This window comes from Verticillium nonalfalfae (genome assembly GCF_003724135.2).
Source record: "Verticillium nonalfalfae strain VnAa140/NRRL 66861 chromosome Unknown scaffold_14, whole genome shotgun sequence".
Lineage (NCBI taxonomy): Eukaryota > Fungi > Ascomycota > Sordariomycetes > Glomerellales > Plectosphaerellaceae > Verticillium > Verticillium nonalfalfae.
Window position 1 is genome coordinate 284179 of NW_021167239.1, and position 21183 is coordinate 305361.

A 21183-nucleotide genomic window follows, 5' to 3' on the forward strand; every position below is an offset into this window, starting at 1 on the left:
CTCCCTCTCGACGACACGATTATCCCACCGCATCACCCACGCCCTCCATATCACGAAAGCGAATACGATCTACGACGCCACGACGAGACAAGACTTTGTGGCTAGACCACCCAATAACCCTACACAAGAACGCGCTTTCCGAGGGAAGGTCACAACGCGGCCAACATGATTGTAGAGGTAAGCGCCCATCGCGCCGCGACAGCGGCCGAACTTTCCACGGTGTTCTTACCTCCTGCCGCTGCATGCGATACACTCTACAAACCAAGACGAAACCGTGGACAGTGAAGCACAGCCGTGTCGGCCCAATTGAGATGGATCGATATCCTTCTGCAAAGCGCCATCGCACAGGGCGGGAGCTTATCCTTGGAGCCGCTTCACTGGAGCGAACACGCCCAGGAGACTGTTATCCTTAACCATGTCCTCTCAGTCCATTGAACCTCACTCTCTGCGTTCCCGTTCCCTCCGAGTCCCAGTCGCCCCATCCCACACCGGCGCGCGCGACGCGCAAAGCCACCCGCTTCATGGTTGAGCCCGAGAGTGCTAAGTCTTGTCGTGTCGCAGCGCAAAATCCGCCTCGTGACGGACCAAAATGTCATGTAAGTCTCCTCATCGAGATAGAGTGCTGCCAGGGAACACAACTGACGCGACCACGACAGGCCCGACAAACCGGCGCAGGTCGAGGGCTTTCCCATGAGGAAATGGTCCGTCTCCATCTTCGTCTTGGACGAGGCAGGCGAGGAACACACGGCCGATTGCTTCCAGAAGGTCGTGTATAACCTTCACCCTTCCTTTGAGAACCCAACGCAAAGTATGTCTAATTGTGGCGACTTCCGGCATACCATATTGTGCTAATCGGCAACAAGCCTTCCCCAAACCCCCCTTCACCTGCGAAAACGAAGGCTGGGGAGAATTTGAAATGGTCATTGATTGCTATACGACGGAGAAGTCCAAGCAGTCCATCCCACACGACCTCAACTTCCAATCCAACCACTACGTCTCCGAGCACACAGTCTCTTTCAAGAATCCAAGCCAGGCGCTTCAGCAGATTCTCCGCGAGACAGGACCTCTACCCAACGACGAGGACCGCGCCAAGCGCAAGGGCGCCGCTGGTGCCGCCGGCCCCAAGAAGGCCAGCCAAAAGTACGACTACGAGAAGATTGCCGATGGCCTCGGACGCCTCGAGGAGGATGACCTGCTGCGCGTGATCCAGATCATTAACGATAACCGGACCGAGGGCATGTTCATCAAGAGTGACGTGGACGGTGAGTGGCCTGGTCTCTCGTGCCTCACAGGCAGCGCTGACGAATTCCAGCCGGCGAGTTCTCGATCGACCTGTATTCCATGCCCGAGACGCTTACGAAGCTTCTCTGGGACCACCTGGTTCGTCTGCCTAGCACGGCCGTCTCGCGTGCATGCTTCAATCCCGCTAACCATTGATTAAAGAACAAGAAGGGTCTCATCAGTTAGTCGGAGGATCGCATCCGTACAGGAGGAGGGAGTCTACGTTGTTCGCGAGCCAAGGCGTCTGGATCATGAGGGCGGGGCGGGGGTATCTCATTCATAATGATGGTCATTCTCCGGGCACTGGCACAGTGGGAGGGGAGAAACGATCGCGCCCGGCTTCGACAGGACACGCCAGCGCGCCCTGTGGCAGAGCTTGTTGTAGAGAGCACGTCGGAAAATCGAAAGGATATCGTTTCTCAAAATGGCGTCACGTGGGGGCAGCAGCCGTTCAGGCGGGAACATGACGGAGCAGATTGCGAATCCGAACATTGGAACCATCCTGATTGATGCCTTCATCTAACTGTTCATTTCCCTGGCGCTAGTGGCCGACCTGTCCCGGTCCATCCTCGCTTTTCATAACCGTGAGAGCTTTTACGAAATCATGCCCAACGCCACCCCAAGTCCTGTAGTACGCTACGCCACGCCACGCCGGAAAGAAGGCCTCGACGAAATACACGTGATACCCATCTGCTCATGCACCATAGTTTGCCCCGTCCATGACTGGGAATTGCGGATCCATGGCCATATACTCCAGCAGGTCGACCCCGCCAACGTTCAACCCCTCGGACGTCATGGCCACGCCGTTCTCCATGTTCTGGAAGAAGGCCGCACCTGGCGGCAGGTACCACATCTCATTGCCCGGGTTCCCCCATTCGGACGAATCAAACATGTCCACCGTTGGGTGATCGATGGGGGGTGCCGGTGTCGAGGGGTTGAGACCCGAGGCTGAACCCGAAGGGTATGGAAAGTTCCCGGCGCTAACGTCAAAGGGCGTCGCCGAGATATTGGCCGCGATGTCATCTGCAAGAAGCGGTCAGCAACAAGCGACAGCCTCCCGGCAAAGGGAAAAAAACATACCTGGTGCACTGAGTCCATCACGGAGCCTGTTGGCGTGGGAAGACCAGTTCTGGCCCTCGCCGTTGGCCCCATGCCCGTGAACGCCATGAGCGGTGGGTTCCGGGCTGCGGCCGTCGCCCCCGGAGTGCCCGAGAGTAGGAGCCTGGATGAATCGGGTGCGCAGCCTGCTGGTGAGAGACTCGAGCAGATCCGCAAAACGTATGCCGAGATGAACATCGTCGACGACGCAATTTCGTAGTGCCTCGACCGTCGAGTCCATCAAATCAATACTCATCTTGACGTCGGAACGCGGGGCGCCCAGCGCAAACGTCTTTAGCAAAAACATGGCTCCGCTGATGATGCGGAAATACGTCCGAACGGGCGCATGCTTCAGGTAGTCACCCGGCAGCAGGCCCTCGACCACAGTCCTCAGGAGGTTGCGACACCCACTGATGACTTCCCTGATGCACTCTTGGTCGGTTGCACCAAAGCCGCCAAGCTGACCGAGAGGCAGCTTTCCAAAATAGTTTTGCGTCTGGGGCGACAGCTGAGCTGCGCCAGCAAAGGACCCGCCTTGGGCCGCGTGCACAGTGTTTCCTGCATGGCTCGCCGATCGCTCAACGACAGCTTGCAGCGACAATGAGTTGACGTAGATACGCACATATTCGTACTCGATCGTCAGGACGTGGCGGATGAAGGGCGGCAAGCGGAAGCGCTCAAACTCCTTGTACCAGTCCGCCAACAGAGGCCTGAACTCCTGCAGAAGCTCCGTATACTTGCCACTCTGAATAATGTCGGTTGTGTGCCTCCGGTTGCGAAAAAGCTTTTCGTTGCCAAGAAACATGAGATTGCTGATGCCAGCCCAGCAGTGAATCATCTGGTCGTCGAGCTCCAGGTCCGGAATGTAGTTGAACGCGTTGGAGAAAGACGACGGGTTTGTGCCGGGCGTCGTGCCACCCTCGACAGAGCCGCCAGGCCGCTTGCGGGAGACGGCTGGGTCGCTCTTGCGCAACGCCTCGGGCACCATGTTTGTCCAGCCAAGTCGACCGGCAAGCTGGGAGAGGTAGATGAGCAGCAGCCTCTTGATACGGTTCGCACGCTGACGGTACGATTCCTCCTCGTACTCGGGACGCGAAATGGCCCCACTGCGTAACATTTCCTCGATATCGTCAAAGACACCCAGCTCGTAGGCGAGGCCGTTGGCCGTGCTGAGCAGCATCCAGCACATACGGTCACTTCTCCACGCCGGCTCGAGCCAACTCTCGATGCGCCGGCCGCCAATGCCGGCAGAGGGGCGTTGATTACCGTTCTCATCTGTGCTGATGAGGTCGCCGCCTTCGTAGGACGGCAGCATCAGTTCGTCGATAGCCTCGTCCGGGGGGAAGTGCAGAGCACGAGGATGCCACTCTGTCAGGATCATGAGTGATTCGATGGTTCCCAGGGTGCGCAGGCTGCCTTTTCTCATGCCACGCCAAGGCGCCGTGCTGCTGGTTTGGTCCTCTCCCCCAATGGCAGCAGCAACGCCGGGGGCACTGGCGCCGGTGGTCATGCTCACAAATCCACCACCAAAGGCCTCCTGGCCCCACAGACAGCGCTCAATCATGCCGCGCAGGTAGTTCCATAGCTGCTCGTGGATGGCGTGCGAACGGCAGTGGCCTCCGGTGCCAGGGATCTTTCGGTAGCGTGACGAGATGGTCAGCAGCGTGACTGTAAGGATGGGCTCTTCGGTGAGAAGAGTCAAGTGGGAGGCAGGGTTGCGAAAGGTGGGTGGGGATATGGGCGTCAGCGGCGACAAGTACTCGTAGTAGTAGTCGATGTATTCAATGGCCTCTTGTGCGGTGAACCAGCCAGCTCTAACAAACCTGAACCTCTGCCAGGCCTTGACGGCGCTGGCATAACCAGGTTCGGCGGAAAGATCGCGAGGCCGCGCGAGATTGGGGTCTATTGGCTGCTGTTCTTGCTTGACGGAGAATGTCAGTCGGCGGCCAGGCGGTGTCGGTCTTCCAACTACATTGGGGTTGACAAGGGGTAGCGGTTGTTGGATGGATGCAAGCGACGCCGTGCTCTCGTGACGTTTGTGGGCCGGCAGTGAGCTGCCCCGATTGTCAGTAGACGCACAAGCACGCACAAGAGGCGTCCCGTGTCGGGGAGGTGCGGTACTTACTTGTCTGTAGCCGCTTTATAGAGCAGGTCTAGAGCATCATGCGGGCCATAAACACCGGTGCGCAGCACGTCCTGGGCCTCTCTATTCTCCATATGGGCATTCGACTCCTCCTCCGCGGCATATTCGCCGACGCGCCTGCTGCCAGACTGACTGACAGTCGTGCTGGGAGTCGCAGCGAGGCGGGAACCATCGGGACGCGACAACGGCCTTTCCCTGCCGAGGCTGCCTCCGGGGGTCAGGGGCACATCGTTATAGACGGAGCGGTCAACGGGAACATGCTGGCTATCGTTGGTGTTTAGTCGCTTTCGGCCATTGCGCATAATGTAATCGTCGGCGTCAATGTCGTCGTTGATGTCAATGCCATCCTCGGTCTTGCGCTTGCGTCTCGTGGCGCTGAAAAAACACTCCTTGCTCTCACGGCGACAACGCACACAGGGCGGTTCGTGGGGATTATCGACGCTGCCGAGGTCGCACCGCACCTTGCGCCGGCGGCAGGGGATGCAAGCCTGATAGACGCGCTTATGTTGGGCAGCCTGGGTGCTGCCAGGCGCGGCTGCTCCGCTGGCTGCGCTGGCACCGGCGGCGGCGGCGGTAGAGGAGCTCCCGCCGGGCAGCGACGGGCCGGATGAGGAGGCCGGGCTCGTCGCATTGGGTGCCTGGGCGCCATAGGTGGCCATGATGACGGCGGGTACCGGTCAATCAATGGGGCCGGCGACAAGCAAGGGCGACCAGAAGAGACAGGGCGTACGAGGCTCCGGATTCGTGGGAAGGAGTCGGAATGGCTGCAGTAATGGTAGGGTCGAGTCGAGTCGCGAGTCGCGAGAGTCGGGGGGGATCGGTTTGCAGCGGGTTTAAGGAGGGGTTGGGTCGGTCTGGGGCGGGAGACGATGGGCTTTTTGTTGTAGCGAAGGGCCCCAGAGAGCGTGACCCGAGCGCCGGGCAGTGGTTTTTGTCGGTCTGATGCGGGGTCGCAGTGTTCCTGTCGTACGGTCGCGTGTGATTCGTGTGGTTCGCCCCAATGGCTATGGCGCGTTCCCGTTGTCTTGATGACCGAGGGCCCTTCCCCAATCGAAGGATGCCGTGGTCGTTTAGGAGTCAACCAGCCAGCCGTGTTCTCGCTGAGAGATTGTGGCCCAAGGCAAGGCAAGTCGCTGAGTAGGTAGCAAGAGCTAAAAGGAAAGCAGGGTGTGTGTTTTCTCTTCTCGTGTCGGCCGCTTGCCTCCAATGGCAGTAGCCTTTGCAACCACGGACTGTGGTTCTTGCTCTGCGCCTTCCTTCTCAAAGCCAAGCACGATGCACTTGCATGACACCTGCCGTTACGGGATGCAGTGTTAGGTAATCGGCATTCCACCTTCCAACCAACATCCCCGCGTATCCAATCACGAGGACTACGGGCCCGACGTCTGCTCGACCCCAGGAAGGAGAGGAGGGCTGAGAGCTGGCACGTTCCATTCGTTCCGGACAAGCCTGGTCACGAGGACCCTCATTTCCCCAGGTCAGGTTCGCTGAGCCTCAACAGCAACAGTCAGCTCGCAAGGGCCAAATGTTGATGCAGGAACACCCTCGAGGCCTCGTGACAGGTCACATGACGGCCAGAAAAGCACAATGTTTTGTCTGATCACCTGCAGCAAAATACATGCCTTCCATGTCTTGTTCGTCAGCGGCAGACAGCCCCACTGGTCACTCATATGTCACATTGATGTCTGGCGCCCGGAGCATGTATGCATAAAAACGAACCCTGGGCCGTATTCGTCATCGCGTCATAGGGTGAAAGTTGTACACGCAACGAGCGCAAGCAATCCTTTAAACTCTGTCCTGCCTCTGCACGCAGATCCACCCTCGGCCCAGACACCGCCAGCCCCCTTTATATTCCCCATTGCGTCTTCGCTGGAATAGCAGGATTGCCACACGTGAACCGGTCCTGCTGCCCTGTTGATCACCCGCACCCAAAAATGGGCCAGAATAGGTCTACGTCCTACCCTTGAATTCCTCCTTGACCGCGTTTGCGGTGTTTGGTGCATTCTCTGCCGACGTGCTCACCTCGGGAGAGGTCTCCTCGGGGCCAGCAGCGTCAACAGGACCTGGCTCCTCCTCCACCGTTCCGTCGAGTGTCGTGGGTTTGAAGTCATCCGGTGCCGAGCCAGGATCCTGTCCGCGTCCGCTGTTGCTGGCCGAAACGCCAACGGCAGGCACGTCGCCGTCGAGAATCTTTTGCTTCGTGTCCCGCACAATCTTGTCAGCCTCGCTGGACTTGCCGCTGCGGGTCGCGAGCTCAACGCCGATGGCGTTGTCCTTGTCGTTCTGGCTCTCGAGGAGCGCCGCCTTGTCAAACCGCACCACCATACAAGACAGGTTGTCCGTGCTGAATCTGTTGAGGGCGTGGTCCACGAGGTTCTTTGCTGCCGTGCTGGCATCCTCCACGTTGCGGACGAGGTCCACCGCCTCTTGGTCGGAGCAGACGTCCCAGAGCTGTGCTCATTAGTCAATCATCTCAAAAGGCATTCCAGAAACCACTTACGCCGTCGCAGGCGATAATAATAAACTCGTCACTCTCTGGGTGAATGACCGTCTCCGTCGTGTACGGATGGCCGGTTACGAGATCTTTCATATAGGTATCGCCGAGCGCTCTCGTCACAGCCAGGACGCCGTTGACTCTGTTGTTGAGAATCAGGCCGCCGGCCTTGGAGATGCGAACGCCCTCGTTGTCATCACTGCCCTTGTGATCGTACGAAAGGCGCAGCGCCTTGCCGGATCGGCAGAGAATGATGCGAGCATCACCCACGTTGGCCGTGTACAGGACGCGCTGGCGGAAAGCGGCACCCTTGAGCTTGGCGTGTGTCGCCTCGGCTGCAGCGTCCGTCTTGTTGTCGGTGGCCGCGTCCTCGGAACTCTTGGCCTTGCTCGCAGCGACCGTGGCGGGAGCAATGGCCTGAGATCCAGTGGCAGACCGCTCACTCGGGACCCGATCCTCCCAGCGCAGGACTGCAACGGCAGCCGTGCACCCGCTGTTCTTAAGCGGGAGCTTTTCAAGCTGTGCGTCGACTGTCGTGAAGGTCTGGTCGAGGAGTTCGGGGATGGGCATGTTTGGATTTCTCCGGATAATGTCCTCCAGAAGGATGTGGAGTTTCTTGCCGCACCAATCAGCTGCAAAGGTGCCGGCATGACCGTCAAAAATGGCAAAGTAGCCATTATCCGTCTCGACCACCTCGTGATGCGTGGGCTTGTCATCCACCTTGAGCTCGCTGATCTTGGTGTCGAGGGCTGGAGCGGGCGTCTGCAGGAAGTTGTAGAGAAAGGCGTGCGTGTCCTCCATGGTCCGACGGCATTTTCTGTTCCTATCTTCCCAAACGCCTACACGAAATGTTGATCGGGGACCAGGGTGAGATTCGCCGGCCGAGTTGTTGTGAGGGCCTTGAGGCACGGCGAGGGCGGGATCCTGCTTGCCGAGCTTCTGCAAAGGACTCTGAGTGGGAGCGTCAGAATGACTGCTGCCAAAGTTCAGAGTCTGCTTGGCCGATGCCAGAAGACTACTAGCCTTGCTTTGGACACCGCTGGCACGACGCTTCTTGTCCGCCGACCCGCCAGTGTCCTGTCTGCCGGGTGGGCTGCCATTGCCGCTCCTCTTATCGCCGCTGGCGGCTTGATCGGCAACCTTGACCGGGCCAGCGTCGGGCGAGGGGGCCTTACCACTGCCGTCGACTTGACCGTCGATGTCTTTGGTTTCCTTCGAGGCCGCCGGACTTGAGCTGCCGCCGAACATTCTGCTCAGCAGACCAGCTCCCTGGTTGGAGAGGCTGCGGCGCTTGTTGCCTGCCAGCTTTGTGGTTCGGAAGGAGGACAGAGCGAGATCGTTCGGGGCGAGGGCGCTGCGCTCAGGAAGTTGTGTGTTTGTATCGGATGCGGGGTTGCGTTGGTGTCGAGGTGAGATGGATGAGAAGCGTGGCCGACCGGCAAGAAGGGGGGGGGGGGCACGCGGGTCTTTCGGTAAGCGTCCGAATAGGATGTCGGGGCCCCGACCGTCGGCGCTTTCCTGTCGTGTCGCGTGAGTGGGAAAAGTGTTCTGAAGCAGTCTGATCAGTAAGAGAGCACCTTCAAGGTTGGCAGCCAACCGATGAGATATAGGACCAGTGCACCCCGTGTGTGGTTTATATCTGATGTTGGAGTAGAGAGCCAGGGATGAGGGGGATGTACTGTGGTGTGTAGTGGAGTGGCAGTGAAGCAATACTAGCGTTGGGTGGGGTAGGGAGGGTTGAACGTAGCAGATGGAAGGTGTGTTCCGGAGAGGTTCTGGACCACGATGTCGGAGGATGTTATGAATATGTGGTTGAAAGTCGTAACAAGATGATTGAGACTGGTATATGTTTGGATAACAGCGTGATGGTACAGGCGACGAAGAAGAAGACCAAGTGTGTCGCCTGGAACATGGAAGACGACCACAGGTGACGTAGGCAGCGATTGCACTGGTAACCGAGTGCCAGGTACAAGGCAGGCATGGCTAATCGAGCAAGCTAAGCTCACACGACTGTGCAAGGGAGGCGCTTACCGCAACGAGCTTGGGCCACAAGGTGGCGAACGCAACCATTCAACTTTGGGTCTCACCAAGAATGCAAGCATCGAATGCAGCGACGGATGATACTGGGGGCTTGAGTTGCTTGCCGACGAAATACAAACGTGGCAAGATCGCAGTCATATAAGAGGACGCTGCTGGACGGCGGGAGCAAGCAGATGGACGTCAGAATCAGGGTCATTCCGAATGCTGCCAGATTGCGACCCCCGGTGGCACGCGCTGACTCCAAAACGCCTAGCGCGGGGGTGGTTTGGTGGGTGAGGACGCCTCCACCTGTGCCTCTTCTTGAAAGCTTGGCCAACGCAGGGTTGCATTGTACCTCTGGAAAGTTTTCAGCACAGCATATGGGCCCTCAACTCAGAGCTTAAGGCGCAATTCAGGCGTTATCCTCGGCCTTCTGTCCCTGTCCGAAATAGGTGACCACATCCCAGCCCTGTGTAGTCTCCTGATCCCCCGCGACACCCCTCAAGATTTTCCAGGCAACGCTGATGCAAGGTTCACATCATGGGCCCCGTCTAGCGGTAGACCTGGCGACTCAAGACGCTGTACGGTATCACCGAAGACTGCGCAACCACTATTCTGGAAGCGATCTGAGCTATTCCCGACGATGAGAGGCAAAGAGACAACTGAATATCAGTTCGTTCGGCGCAAGCACAACAGGCAAAACGCCAGCTGAAATGCAACCTGGCACAATCCTCGTACTCCAAAACACCGCCCGCAAGTTCATGACTACCGTTCACTCTCTGCTGGCTAGCTCCACCAATGCATAGAGAGTCCTCACCGCCTGAGACTGTCAAGTCGTGCCTGTAGATCATCGTCCGCCCCGCCTCCGCCCATGCCGCCTTCGCCGCCAATGGCTTGCGCAACTCGTTGTTCCGGTACTGCGCTTGACTGTACGCCCGTGGGGGTCTCGCCGAGCTACCACACCGGTCAGTTTCGTAGTAAGGCTTTGTTCGATCAAGTTGACGTACCGCGGAGTTGAGATCAATGCCAATCTCCTCCAACACTTGCTCAACCACCTCTTCTCCCTCCTCCTCCTCACCCACATCCATGGCATCATCGATGGCATCGTCCATCATCTCTTGCCTCTGTTCCATGACATCGTTCTCCCGCTCAAACTCCATAGCAATTCGTTGGAGGGCCGGCAAGTTCATCGAACGGTTCATGCTGCCAAGAGCAGTGGTAGCTCCCTTCATCGCCTGCATCATCTGCTCGTTTGTGCGGTAGGTCTGACACGTAGGTTAGCTGACACGATATGTGAAATTGGCGGGGTAATCATGCCTGTAGGCGGAGAGAGATCTTTTGCAGCTGGCTGCGCATCGAATAGAACTTCTCAATATATCTGAATAATGTTAGCCCATTCCTATCTGGCCTTGATACCGAGAGAACCCACCTTCGCGTACGCACGAGATCCTTGGCCTGAATCTTGCAAGCACCCATTTGTCCCTTTTGCGCACTCTGTTTAATCTGCGTAACCAGCGTCTTCTCCTGCTTCTCCAGTTTGACTCGGATTTGGTCGAGCTCGCGAATCGCCTTGTCGAGCATGCGTTGGTTCTTGCGCAGGCGCTCCGCTGGCGTCATCCGCTTCCCGAACATGTATTCCAGGATCTATGCAGCCCAAATTAGCATCGAGCCGACTCTGTGCCTTTGAGAGTCTGCGGCGCGGGCAGAGTGTCCTACATTCATTGTGGCAGTAGAGTGAATGGCAACACGAATACAAAGGTCGAGTATCCACGAGGCGCGGTCGAGATGGGTAGTTGTGTATGCTTGAAGCCTGGCGATGGAGCCAGGAAGTTGGCTCTGGGGGCACTCTACCAATGACCGTGGGGTCGCCAAGGCACGCATCAGCGTTCGGCTGGTGATAAGATAAACCTACCTTGGCAACCTGCTTGGACGCTTCCCAGCCCTTCTGTCAGCGTCACCGCAAGACACTGACCAATCACGACCGGCATCTATCATATAGTGGGGCAAATTTGCCGCTCTGGACCCAGAATCATGCAATGCCTTTGGGGACTGGGTACCAGACGCAAAACATTCCCGATACATCCTTCAACCTACAAACGCCCCCGACAATGCCGTCTTCAATCGCGCAACTACAACTATGAGCCAGGATTACTTTTCCGGGAAGGGCAAGAGCCCAATGGGCCAAGAGGTCGAAAGCGACGATGCGGCGACCCCCAGCGCGCCCGAGCCATCCTCGGCATCATCAACCAGCCGACCGCAGTTCATGACCGTTGGCACAGGTTCAACATCTGCTCACGCCGCTCATCTCCAGGCGATGCTTGACCAAGACTCTGGCTACGGCGGCAGTGCCGATGGCGACTACAACACAAGACTTGCCCTCAACCACGCCACGCAACCTGATGTCGACCGCCGCTCGCCAGCCGGCGCCGTCTACCAGCTATGGTACAACGCACATCGCTCGGCGCTCGGTCGCTCGATCAGCAAGGTCGTCGAGCTCCTCAGGGAACTTCAGGAGATGAACGCCCAATGGCCCGCGCACTACCCGACTGTCCAACGAACCGAGGTCCCAGCAACACCGAGAGGTCCCACGCGGCCTGGCTTCTCTCAGGCCCAGTCGACCATGGGCAACACCCGAAGCTCCGAACCATCTTCGCCCGTTTCGCCGCCGATGCTACGACGATCCATGACCACAGCCGCTGACGCGCACGACGATGCTGAATCCAGCAGGGCCCAGGACAGGAGGAGGACAGCAGACGAGCCACGGCTGGTAACACCGCAAATCGCCCAAGACTTTTCCATCCTAAAGCTCGACCTCAAGCTGGGAGCGCTGCACCAGGCAGAGCTCGTTCACTCGCTTGAAAAGAGCTCCATTGCATCGTTACTGGATGGTCAGATCAGTTCGAGCATCCGACACCTCATGAGTCTGCGCGATCGCATCGAAGATACGTCCAGCAAGGTTCTCGTCACTGGCGACCTGAACGCGGGAAAATCAACCTTTTGCAACGCGCTGTTGCGGAGAAAGATTTTGCCCGAGGACCAGCAGCCATGCACATCCATCTTTTGTGAAGTTTTGGACGCTAGGGAGAACGGAGGAATGGAAGAAGTACACGCCGTGCACAAAGACGCAACATACGATCGACACGACGAATCCACGTATGACGTCTTCAAGCTGGCCGCACTCGAAGATATTGTTCTCGACAACGTTACCTACACCCTGTGTAAGGTCTACGTCAGGGACGTGCGGACCATTGACGAATCACTGCTCAACAATGGCGTGGTGGACATTGCGCTCATCGATGCGCCTGGCCTCAACTCGGACACAACCAAAACCACAGCCGTTTTCGCGCGTCAGGAAGAGATTGACGTTGTTGTATTTGTTGTTTCAGCGGCCAACCATTTCACCATAACCGCCAAGGAATTCATCTGGGCAGCAGCTAAGGAAAAGGCCTATCTCTTCATGGTCGTCAACGGATTCGACGTCATCCGGGACAAGGCGAGGTGTGAGAAAACGATTCTCGATCAAGTTGACTTACTCAGCCCACAGACCGGAAAGGAAGCGTCGGAGCTCGTGCATTTCGTGTCCAGCAACGCTATCCCTACCGGTCCGCCTCCAGGCGGCCCTAGCGGTGGCGGCGGTGGCAGCGGCGGCGCAAGCGGCGGCGGCGGAGGTGATGATCCCAGCGATGACCCCAAGGGCAAGGGCAAGGACATGGAGAAACTTCGCAGTTTCGAACACCTCGAGCAGTCTCTGCGCAGGTTCGTCTTGGAAAAGCGCGCCAGGTCCAAGTTGGCGCCGGCCAAGACGTATCTGCTCAATATTCTCAACGACGTCAACACTCTAGCTAATGTGAATACCGACGTGGCACAAGGAGAGCTTGATCGAGTCACAGCTGAGCTGCGCGAGATTGAGCCTCAGCTTGAGACCAGCAGGAGAGCCAAGTCTGAGGTCGGCGACGAGATTGATCGGACCATCGAACAAACATGTAAAGAGGTTTATGACCACACGAGGAGCACGTTGAACTCCGCCATCGAGCACGCTGGCGACAACAACCATGGTGTCGAGTACCCTGGCATTTTTAACGCCTTTGAGTATGCGGCAGAGCTCAAGCAGGCCATGATGGCTCACATTTCTGAGTCGGTTGCTCTGTGTGAGCAGCATGCCCGGGATCGGACGGTCGGCGGAGTCAACGCAATCAAGCAACTTGGCATCTTGCACGTCGGCGACGAGTTTCAAAACCTTACCTTCCGACCAGACGTCATGTTCAAGAGAAAACGCGACTCCATGGCCAGGCAGGTCGATGTACCTACCGAGCTATGGGACTTTGTTGACTGGCCTACACTGTTTCAACAGCAAGAAAAGGTCGCAGGAACTGGTATGGCTCTCACGTTGGCGGGTGCCCTTGTGCCGCGGGTCGTTGGACTGAATGGATGGATGGATCATGCTGTCAATGCTGCGAAACTCGTCAGCAATGACAACCTGCGTAGGCTCATCCTGCCGAGCCTCGTTGTCGCCGGTGAGTCTTGCCCACCCTCGCCCCCTTTTCGCCGCATCGTGTTGCTAATATGTGTCCTAGCCATCTCTGCTGCAGCTTATATCCTCAACCAGATCCCTAATTCCCTCCCCCACCGCCTGTCGAACAAAATTTCGACACAGCTTCACGCCCTTGACTACGTCCACGACAACTCGACACGCATCTCGTCGTCTGTGCGCAAGGTGCTCCGTATCCCGGCCGACAATCTCCGCGTTGGCCTCGACCAAAGTGTCAAGGACCTTGGCATCCGCCGAGAGGAGACGCTCAAGGTCAAAAAGGAGAGCCAAGTGGCACTCAAGTACTTCGGCAACTTGGTCAGATCAAGCGCTGACCAGCGTGCCCAGCTCGAGGCTGTCGACCTCGAGGCACCGCCTCCCGGCGCTGTCGGGGGCTCTCAATAAATCAGCGGACCGTGCAATTTGTGAAGCAGAAAATAACGAAGGCATGGAAACGGCGTATGGAATTCCCCAAGGAAATGGCTCCTCTCAGTATTGTCCAGTATGCTCTTGTAAAGACGTTCTACATAGCTTTCTAACCCCCAAAGGCGTATTTTGAACTTTTGAACCTGCCATTGTACGATTGAAGTGGGCGGCCTGACGAGAACCTGAACCCCTGATGTGTACCCCTCCTTTGTAAAGCCGCTTTGACCCCATTTAGCAACACTGCTCTCCGCACGTCTTCATCCCAACCCTGTTCAGCCATGTTAGTCGGCAGGACGCTACCGTCCTTGTGGACTGACAGCAAGCTTGGGCGATTTCATTTCCAAAGCTGGGATTCGTCAGCAGTTTTTTCCCGGGAGAGTTCTGCATCATGATGGGAACGAGCAGCGTCTTCCGCAGTCAGCGGTTCGGCTGCTGTTCTTTTGAGCGAGGAGCAGTTTGAATCGCTGGCAAGGAGCGGATTGGACTTGCGTGTGGACTTACGTGGAGCCGCAGCAAGTCTCTCAAAGTCAAGGATAATGCCAAAGATAATGGAGAAACTTGTTTTCTGCAAGGCCCGAGCGCAATGGTTATGGCCATAGGCTGAGAGCGTCATCCGCGAGAAGGTTCACGCAGAAGCAATGGTGGTTCGTGTCAAAACCAGAATTGTTGAGAAGGGTGGTTGCGACGCATGTCTCTTGTCAGCTTCTAGTTCAATATCTGAGACGTCCCAAGTACTGTACGCGCTGACGGCGAGGAGTAACGAATTTGCGGGAGCCGATCAAAATTGTTCTTGCCGTATCGCGGAGGGAAAAGCAACATGTCTCCCGCCTCCCCGCTGACACCAGCTTGGGAAGCTGCAACCCCGGAGTGGCATGTATCGTCAATCAAGCGCGGCTCGGCAATCTACTCACATTTCCCTCGAAACAAGGATTGCGGTACTGTCCTGAAGAAATGAGACGACCGTGTTTTGGGAAAATCTCCATATCCCCCGAGATCTGTTTGGGGTCCCGTCATTGAGGAGGGGATGCGAGATGGACAACTAATCTCGTGTTGACGCCTGGATGGGGGATTCTTTCATGCACCATGCGCCACGTGCCAAGGTGGTGCAAATTCGTCGAAGAGAGGAAAGGTAGGCTGGCGATAACACGACTGTTCCGCAAGCCTTCTTTTGACACTGAGGAAGCGAGAATGCAGACTTGGTATGGAAGTCTTCAAAGCACCAGCTGGACGCGCCTCGTACTGTTAGGCTCAAGCTGACGGCACACTAAACATGGACAGGTGCGCACGAGAAGATGGTGTGGGATGGATGGTGGCATGCATAATGAGAGAACCATGCATTGCATGGAGGCCCGAGCTCGCAGGGAGAGTGTTTGCCAATTACAGCACTAGTGCGAGTAGTCCACCCTTGAATCTTTGTCTTTCTCGCCAAGCACCGTCCTTGCCCCCTAAACTGGAGTGGAGGCCAGCCCGGCCCGCCGCTCTGGAGATTGGGGAGTGACATCCAATACCAATCCACCTGTCTGCCCAGTGCTTCATCTGTCGTGTTTCTGTCCGACGACCCTCATTTTTTTTTTGGTCCATCGTGTATTGTCGATTTCCCCTCGATGTCCATTAGACACCACAACGTCTGAATTCCATCACGAGAGCGCTCTATCACTCTTGCTCTGTTTCTTTGTCCAGCTGCCTTGCATCTCTCATTTTTTTTTGCCTAACAACGCTGCCGTACATTGCATCTGATGAGATCACCCCGATCCACCCCTAATCCCCCCAATTCCAGCCAGCGCCTCCAGTGCATTCCTCTTCGTTCGACATCCGCCGGCCATAACACCACTCGCTCACGTTGCTGATACACTCCGAAGCTTGCACCACAGAAAGCCTCTTTACTTGCAGAAGCTTCCGTCTCTGAGGCCCCTTCCCGAGCTTCTCGACCGCTTCCCATGCGCGTGGCCCCTCTCCTGTGCTCTGCGAACAGCCCTGGACCAAGCTTATGCTACGTGTCTGGCATCTTCCTCCCTCTGTACCGAGAACGTTAGCCCGAAGAGCTGATACTGGATCCCGCCTACCACTTGCCGACAACTAGCCGGTGGCAAGCCTCGGCTCACCAATCCTAGCAAGCATGTCGTTGAACGGGCTTGATGGAAGCCTGATCAAGGAGGCACACGAAGCTGCTGCGGCCGAGCCAGGAGGATGGTATGGTTCTCGTGATATCGACATGGTTGAAATCTCTGGCTAAGAAGTTTCATAGGTTCCTCCTCAAATATGCCAGTCGAGATGAAGTCGACGTCCTCAGCCGCGGCAACGGTGGCATAGTTGAGATGCGAAACAATATTGCCCAGTTTGAGGAGAACTCGCCCCTGTTCGGCTTTCTACGATACCGCCGACGAAATGTCATCATCAAGTACTTGCCTGAAGACACCTCCCGGCTCATACAAGGTAGCTACGATGCCTCCCCCCCCCCCCTCACTTCTTCAAGGATCATGACTGATAGTGTTTTTGCAGCTCGAGTGACCGTCCACTTCAATGCCGTATGCGAGAGGTTCGCGCCTTACAATACTACCTTCTCGATCTCGACCGCCAAAGAACTAAAGGACACAAAGCTGTCGGCTGCTTGCTCTCTGCATGCTGCCTCGGGATCCATCTCGTCTTCTACAAGTTCTCTCAGAAGGCGACGTTTAATGGAGATTGCTGAGGAGGAAGAGGAAGAACAAAGAGCCAGCAAGAGACAATCGGTGGTTCACGAGGATGACACGGGACTCAATGAGGATGACCCATCAGACGCGTCGACAACGCCCAAAACACCTGCGCCTGTGCCCCCTGTCACCTTGAACGCTGACCTGGCGTCGTCTCCCGAAGAAAGGGAATTCTCTCCGTCGTCTGAACCGCCAGACTTTGTCGGTGCTGCACGGCCAACGTCACCGACCGGCGACAGTGAAAGGCGGATGTCGTCCCAGACGGCGCGCCCTGACTTATACAGCTATTCCTCCTACCCCTACGGGAAGCCCAAGGTCAAACTCGGTCCACGGCCGTCGCTCGATGTCAGTGGCCGCCCCAAAACAGCAGGCACCTTTCGACCCGTTTCGCAAATGCCTGCAGGCTTCAAGTCCCGCTCCTACTCTAAAGACGGAAAGCGCAAGAAAATGCCTGACAATTATGAACATGAACTTGTTGAGCACGACGACGAGCTTGCCGAAGTCGCAACTGCAGCATCAATCCCACTGCCCGAAACGTCACCAACGTTAACCCACGAACTGATGCGCCCACCTCCGAGTTCTGGCCGACCCGCGACAAGCTCTGGCGTCTCAATGAAGTCTCCCGTTCTGTCCACCTTCTCCGCTTCGGTCAAGCAGACCATGACACCCGAGAAGGCACGGCTTATGAAGGCCATGCAGATGCGTGAGAAGCGGAAACAACTGACCCTGCAGCCTACAGCGGTTCCCGTACCCGACAGCCCAGTGGAAGAAACTCGTCATGCCGTCGATGAAGCGACCGCCGACGAGACCCCGACAACACCCGAACAAGCGGAACATCAGCTGTCTACGGTTGTTCACGAATCCGGTCTCGCCGGCGACGCCTCAGCTATTTCCATGCAGACGGACCCATCCGAGTCAACGCGCAGTGACTCGCGGCCCACCTCTCCGCTCGTTACTTTTTCTGAACCTGAACAGTCGACCAAAGCCTCTTCGCTGTCCGAGTCCACTGATGAAACTGTTCGAGAATCTCAGGCCGGAAAGGATGGGAATGAAGCCGACAGTATCCATTTGGGCGACGCAGCTGATAATGACGTGGATAAGGCGAGCCCAGAAGCCACCGGTGTTCCCTCGGCAGATGCAGTTGTCATTGTTACTGCGGACATTGCTACCGCACCGATAGAGATGACTCCCATGCCCAGCTCCCATTCGGGACCGTCGGAGGAGCAGAGCGCTCCAGAAAGTAGTCATGCTAAAGAAGTATCCGAAGATGCATCAATCGAACGAGACTCGGGAACACCCCTGACGCCGCCCATCTCCAAGTTTTCAAGTCATGTCGCCGCGCCGCTTGCCAGGCTGACCTCACCTGGGGAATCCGAAGCGCCACCAAAAACCCCGACATCCCCTCAATCACCGAGCCTTGCCATTCCAACGTCGCGCTTCTCCAGCCGCGAGCACAGCAGCCCGAGATCACCTGTACTCGAGGTCCCTACTATCGTACCCCCCTCTGACGATGTCCCTCCCGCGCACTCGCTATCGATCAAATCAGAGGCAGACGTTGAAACGACTGCAGGGAAGAAACGCCACTCCAAGCGTAAGACCATCGAGCCCATCCGCACCGATCTCGACACACCAGAGGTTCGGTCTGAGGTTCATCTCTCCGATGACGAATCCTTGATGAACGAACTTCAGTCAGCTACGGTCGAACAAGCACAGCCCATGTCTGTCTCAAAATCGCCCATCACCCCGGTATTTCCCAGTCCACAGAGGCACGCGACCACCGCGGGCAACGTTAGTAGCACGAAGGGCAGTCCGCGCAGTGTTGTACGAACGACTTCAAATCCCGTGCGTGGAAATCTTCTCACTCCAACCGACGTTTCGCAGAGCTCGGCTCGATCTTTCTCGTCTGGCGCGGCCTATTTACACAAGATCACCCAGCAGCAGTTGGGCAACCAACACCTCGCCCCCAAGACCGGCAAAATGGGTTCCAAGATCTCGCAACGTATCAAGGCTCTTGAGCAGCTCTCCGGCTCCTCTGCTAACAGCGAAGCTTCGTCCCGCATCAACGCGCCGTCGGCACAGTTCTTCTCCGTTCGTAAAAACAGCACGCGAGAACCTTCTAGATCTCCCTCTGTCGTTGATCGTGCCACCTCTCTGACCCGTCAGCAGAGGGGTAGCCCTCCCAGCACGGCCGTCTCAGAGTCACGGGACGCATCCCCAGAAATGAGGGTCCGACGTGAGAGGTCGACGTCTGTCGCCAGCAGGCTGTCCATGTTTGAAGGACCCATCACTCCCTCACCAGATTCGATGCCGCGTGGCCGTCCAGAGTCCATTTCCGTGACCGCACGCATTGTGCGAGACCCTAGCCAAGCTACTGCTTCGCTCGAAGCGCCGAAAGATCCGGCTGAGTTTAATCGTTTGGACTTCAAGATATCTCCACTCGAGGTAAACCACCAGCGGGCCGAGTTGGTTTCCGCATCCATTCCCCGCGAGACGATTCAGGAGAGGAGGGCATCGCGAGAGAAGCGCATGTCCCAGGCACAGGATGATGATGAGGACGAAACGCCGCGCCGCTCTTCCCTCAGCATCGTCAAAGACTTTATCAAGGAGCGCCGTAAGTCCTTGACCACTGCTACCAGCGACGGCCTTACGAGCGGGTCAACTCCGCTCAGCCCTGGGCGCTCACCCTCTTCGCGCCCACCGTCAACACACCACAACAGTGGGTTCCCACGTCGCTTGTCGATCAGCAGTCGACGCTCCTCCATCAGCAAAGACGCAGCCGCCGGTGCCATGTCGCCCTCTATGTTTACGGAAACGAGCGGTTCTGGCGATGATAGCAAGTCAATGAGCAGCGACAAGAAAAAGAGTCGCGCTGGTAGGTTCATGCGCCGCCTGTCGTCGTCGCTCAGTGCCAGCCGCGGCAAGGTCCTTTCTCCCACAACGATCTCTCCCACCGTTCAAGAAGAAACTCTGGCCGACACAATGGCTGCCCGTAGCGTCACTCGTGAGAGCAGCCAGCAACAGTCCTCAGTCTTGGCCTACATGGGTGACGTGAACGTCCAGTTTCCCGACAATCTGCTCTGGAAACGCCGCACAATGTGCCTAGACTCTCAGGGATTTCTACTTCTTAGCGCCACAACTGCTCCTTCAATGCACAAGGGCAAGACTGGCGGCGTCGGTGTTAAAAGATACCACCTCAGTGACTTCCGCAACCCCTATACCCCAGATGTCGAGATTCAGGAGCTGCCGAACAGCGTGGTCCTTGACTTTGTCGATGGATCGAGCCTACAGATCGCGTGCGAAGGTCGTGCGGGTCAGCTCAGCGTCCTGCACAGTAAGTCAAGTTCTCTACCGAATCAGATCGTGTACTGACATGCGCCAGCTCTCCAAGAAGCGCATCAAGCGCATGCCGCATTCGGTCAGTGATGACCTCGAATTCCTCTCCTTCGTGATACCTACATACCCTGCCCTATCGGCCTCTTTTCTTTGTCGACAAAAGCTTCACCAGCCCGAGATAACCCTTACGCCACTTGACGACTTTCCCCGCTTGGCAGGGCCGAGCGTGCCCTCTTGACACTCGCGGCTGTACCACATTGGCCTTATGCCATCTCCCTTTCTTCGCCTTCGTCCTTATTCACACCCATTTGGATTCCAGTTTGAACATGATACCAACACAGCACCGGGAGGGAAAGAAGTATCGTTCGTTGCACTGGATTGCATCGAAAGGAGGGCATTTGAAGTTCTTGCCTTCCTTCGTTTCCGTCGTGTGACCTTAGATACAGGCCATTCTCGTCACGGCTCTCAACGCCCGCAGACCGCGCTCTTTACTTCCATACGCATGTCTATGCACTTTTGTATTTTGCAAAACCGTGGGGAAGGGGGGTCAATGTGTCGGATTTGTGAAAGTATATAGCGCCAATTGGCCTCGCGCCATCATTGACCAGCACTGTTACTGCACTTTGGGCCTATTGGTGAAAATGATGATCCAAGCCTTTGACATGCGTTAGGCCTCTCGGCAGAATACAAGAATCGGAAGTACTGCCGTCTTGGCGCCCAGAGTTGAGACGCCGGCTTGGCTGTGGAGAGGCCAATGGTCTCGATGAAAAGCTTGCACTCAAGCTTTTGCCAATGCTTGTCAGGGTCCCTCTTATCCGTGTCAGGATCCGGGCAATATCGATGCCAACGCCTGCAGTCAGATAGACCAGCTGCAAGTGAATGAGAAAACACCAGATTTAAGCTTGTGTCCGGTACCGAAAAACAGGTCTTGTAGACAGGGGCCTGATGCGTGTTTATTTGCAACAGTCAGGTTTAAGGTAGTGGGCTAGCCGGACTAGGTCTGGGTCCAGGGTCATCGTACGGCATGACCAGTCCGGGGCTGATGTCATCAGGAGCGTTACCACAGCGTGGTGCCTCTGGGCGGCCAGGTACCTGAGGTAATTGGGCTGAAGACTGGAAAAAAAGTGGTGAGCGCCCGTTGAGATGCATTCCACCCCGCCGGTTGCGGAAT

The 21183-nt window shown here is 56.8% G+C and overlaps 6 protein-coding genes across 6 annotated transcripts; 3 read left to right on the plus strand and 3 right to left on the minus strand.

Annotated features, from left to right (window-relative positions):
- Positions 1–165: 165 nt before the first annotated feature.
- Positions 166–1467, plus strand: D7B24_001872 (uncharacterized protein; the record flags this gene model as incomplete). The annotated part of the gene is made up of 6 exons (XM_028636091.1): positions 166–177; positions 511–596; positions 657–808; positions 864–1262; positions 1313–1380; positions 1444–1467. The coding sequence occupies 6 exons, from the start codon at positions 166–168 to the stop codon at positions 1465–1467; spliced, it is 741 nt and encodes a 246-aa protein (XP_028497853.1).
- Positions 1468–1975: 508 nt separating this feature from the next.
- On the minus strand, positions 1976–5181 carry D7B24_001873 (uncharacterized protein; the record flags this gene model as incomplete). The annotated part of the gene is made up of 3 exons (XM_028636092.1): positions 1976–2304; positions 2362–4433; positions 4505–5181. 3 exons carry the CDS (start codon positions 5179–5181, stop codon positions 1976–1978), a joined length of 3078 nt encoding a protein of 1025 aa, XP_028497854.1.
- A 1291-nt stretch (positions 5182–6472) lies between these two features.
- PTC1 (Protein phosphatase 2C 1) lies at positions 6473–9086 on the minus strand (the record flags this gene model as incomplete). The annotated part of the gene is made up of 3 exons (XM_028636093.1): positions 6473–6973; positions 7023–8534; positions 9048–9086. The coding sequence occupies 3 exons, from the start codon at positions 9084–9086 to the stop codon at positions 6473–6475; spliced, it is 2052 nt and encodes a 683-aa protein (XP_028497855.1).
- A 762-nt stretch (positions 9087–9848) lies between these two features.
- On the minus strand, positions 9849–10757 carry CHMP2A (Charged multivesicular body protein 2A; the record flags this gene model as incomplete). The annotated part of the gene is made up of 4 exons (XM_028636094.1): positions 9849–9989; positions 10043–10300; positions 10479–10679; positions 10752–10757. The coding sequence occupies 4 exons, from the start codon at positions 10755–10757 to the stop codon at positions 9849–9851; spliced, it is 606 nt and encodes a 201-aa protein (XP_028497856.1).
- Positions 10758–11172: 415 nt separating this feature from the next.
- FZO1 (mitofusin) lies at positions 11173–13968 on the plus strand (the record flags this gene model as incomplete). The annotated part of the gene is made up of 2 exons (XM_028636095.1): positions 11173–13549; positions 13610–13968. The coding sequence occupies 2 exons, from the start codon at positions 11173–11175 to the stop codon at positions 13966–13968; spliced, it is 2736 nt and encodes a 911-aa protein (XP_028497857.1).
- A 2137-nt stretch (positions 13969–16105) lies between these two features.
- Positions 16106–20102, plus strand: D7B24_001877 (uncharacterized protein; the record flags this gene model as incomplete). Its single annotated transcript, XM_028636096.1, has 4 exons — positions 16106–16179; positions 16235–16422; positions 16489–20010; positions 20059–20102. The coding sequence occupies 4 exons, from the start codon at positions 16106–16108 to the stop codon at positions 20100–20102; spliced, it is 3828 nt and encodes a 1275-aa protein (XP_028497858.1).
- Positions 20103–21183: the final 1081 nt, after the last annotated feature.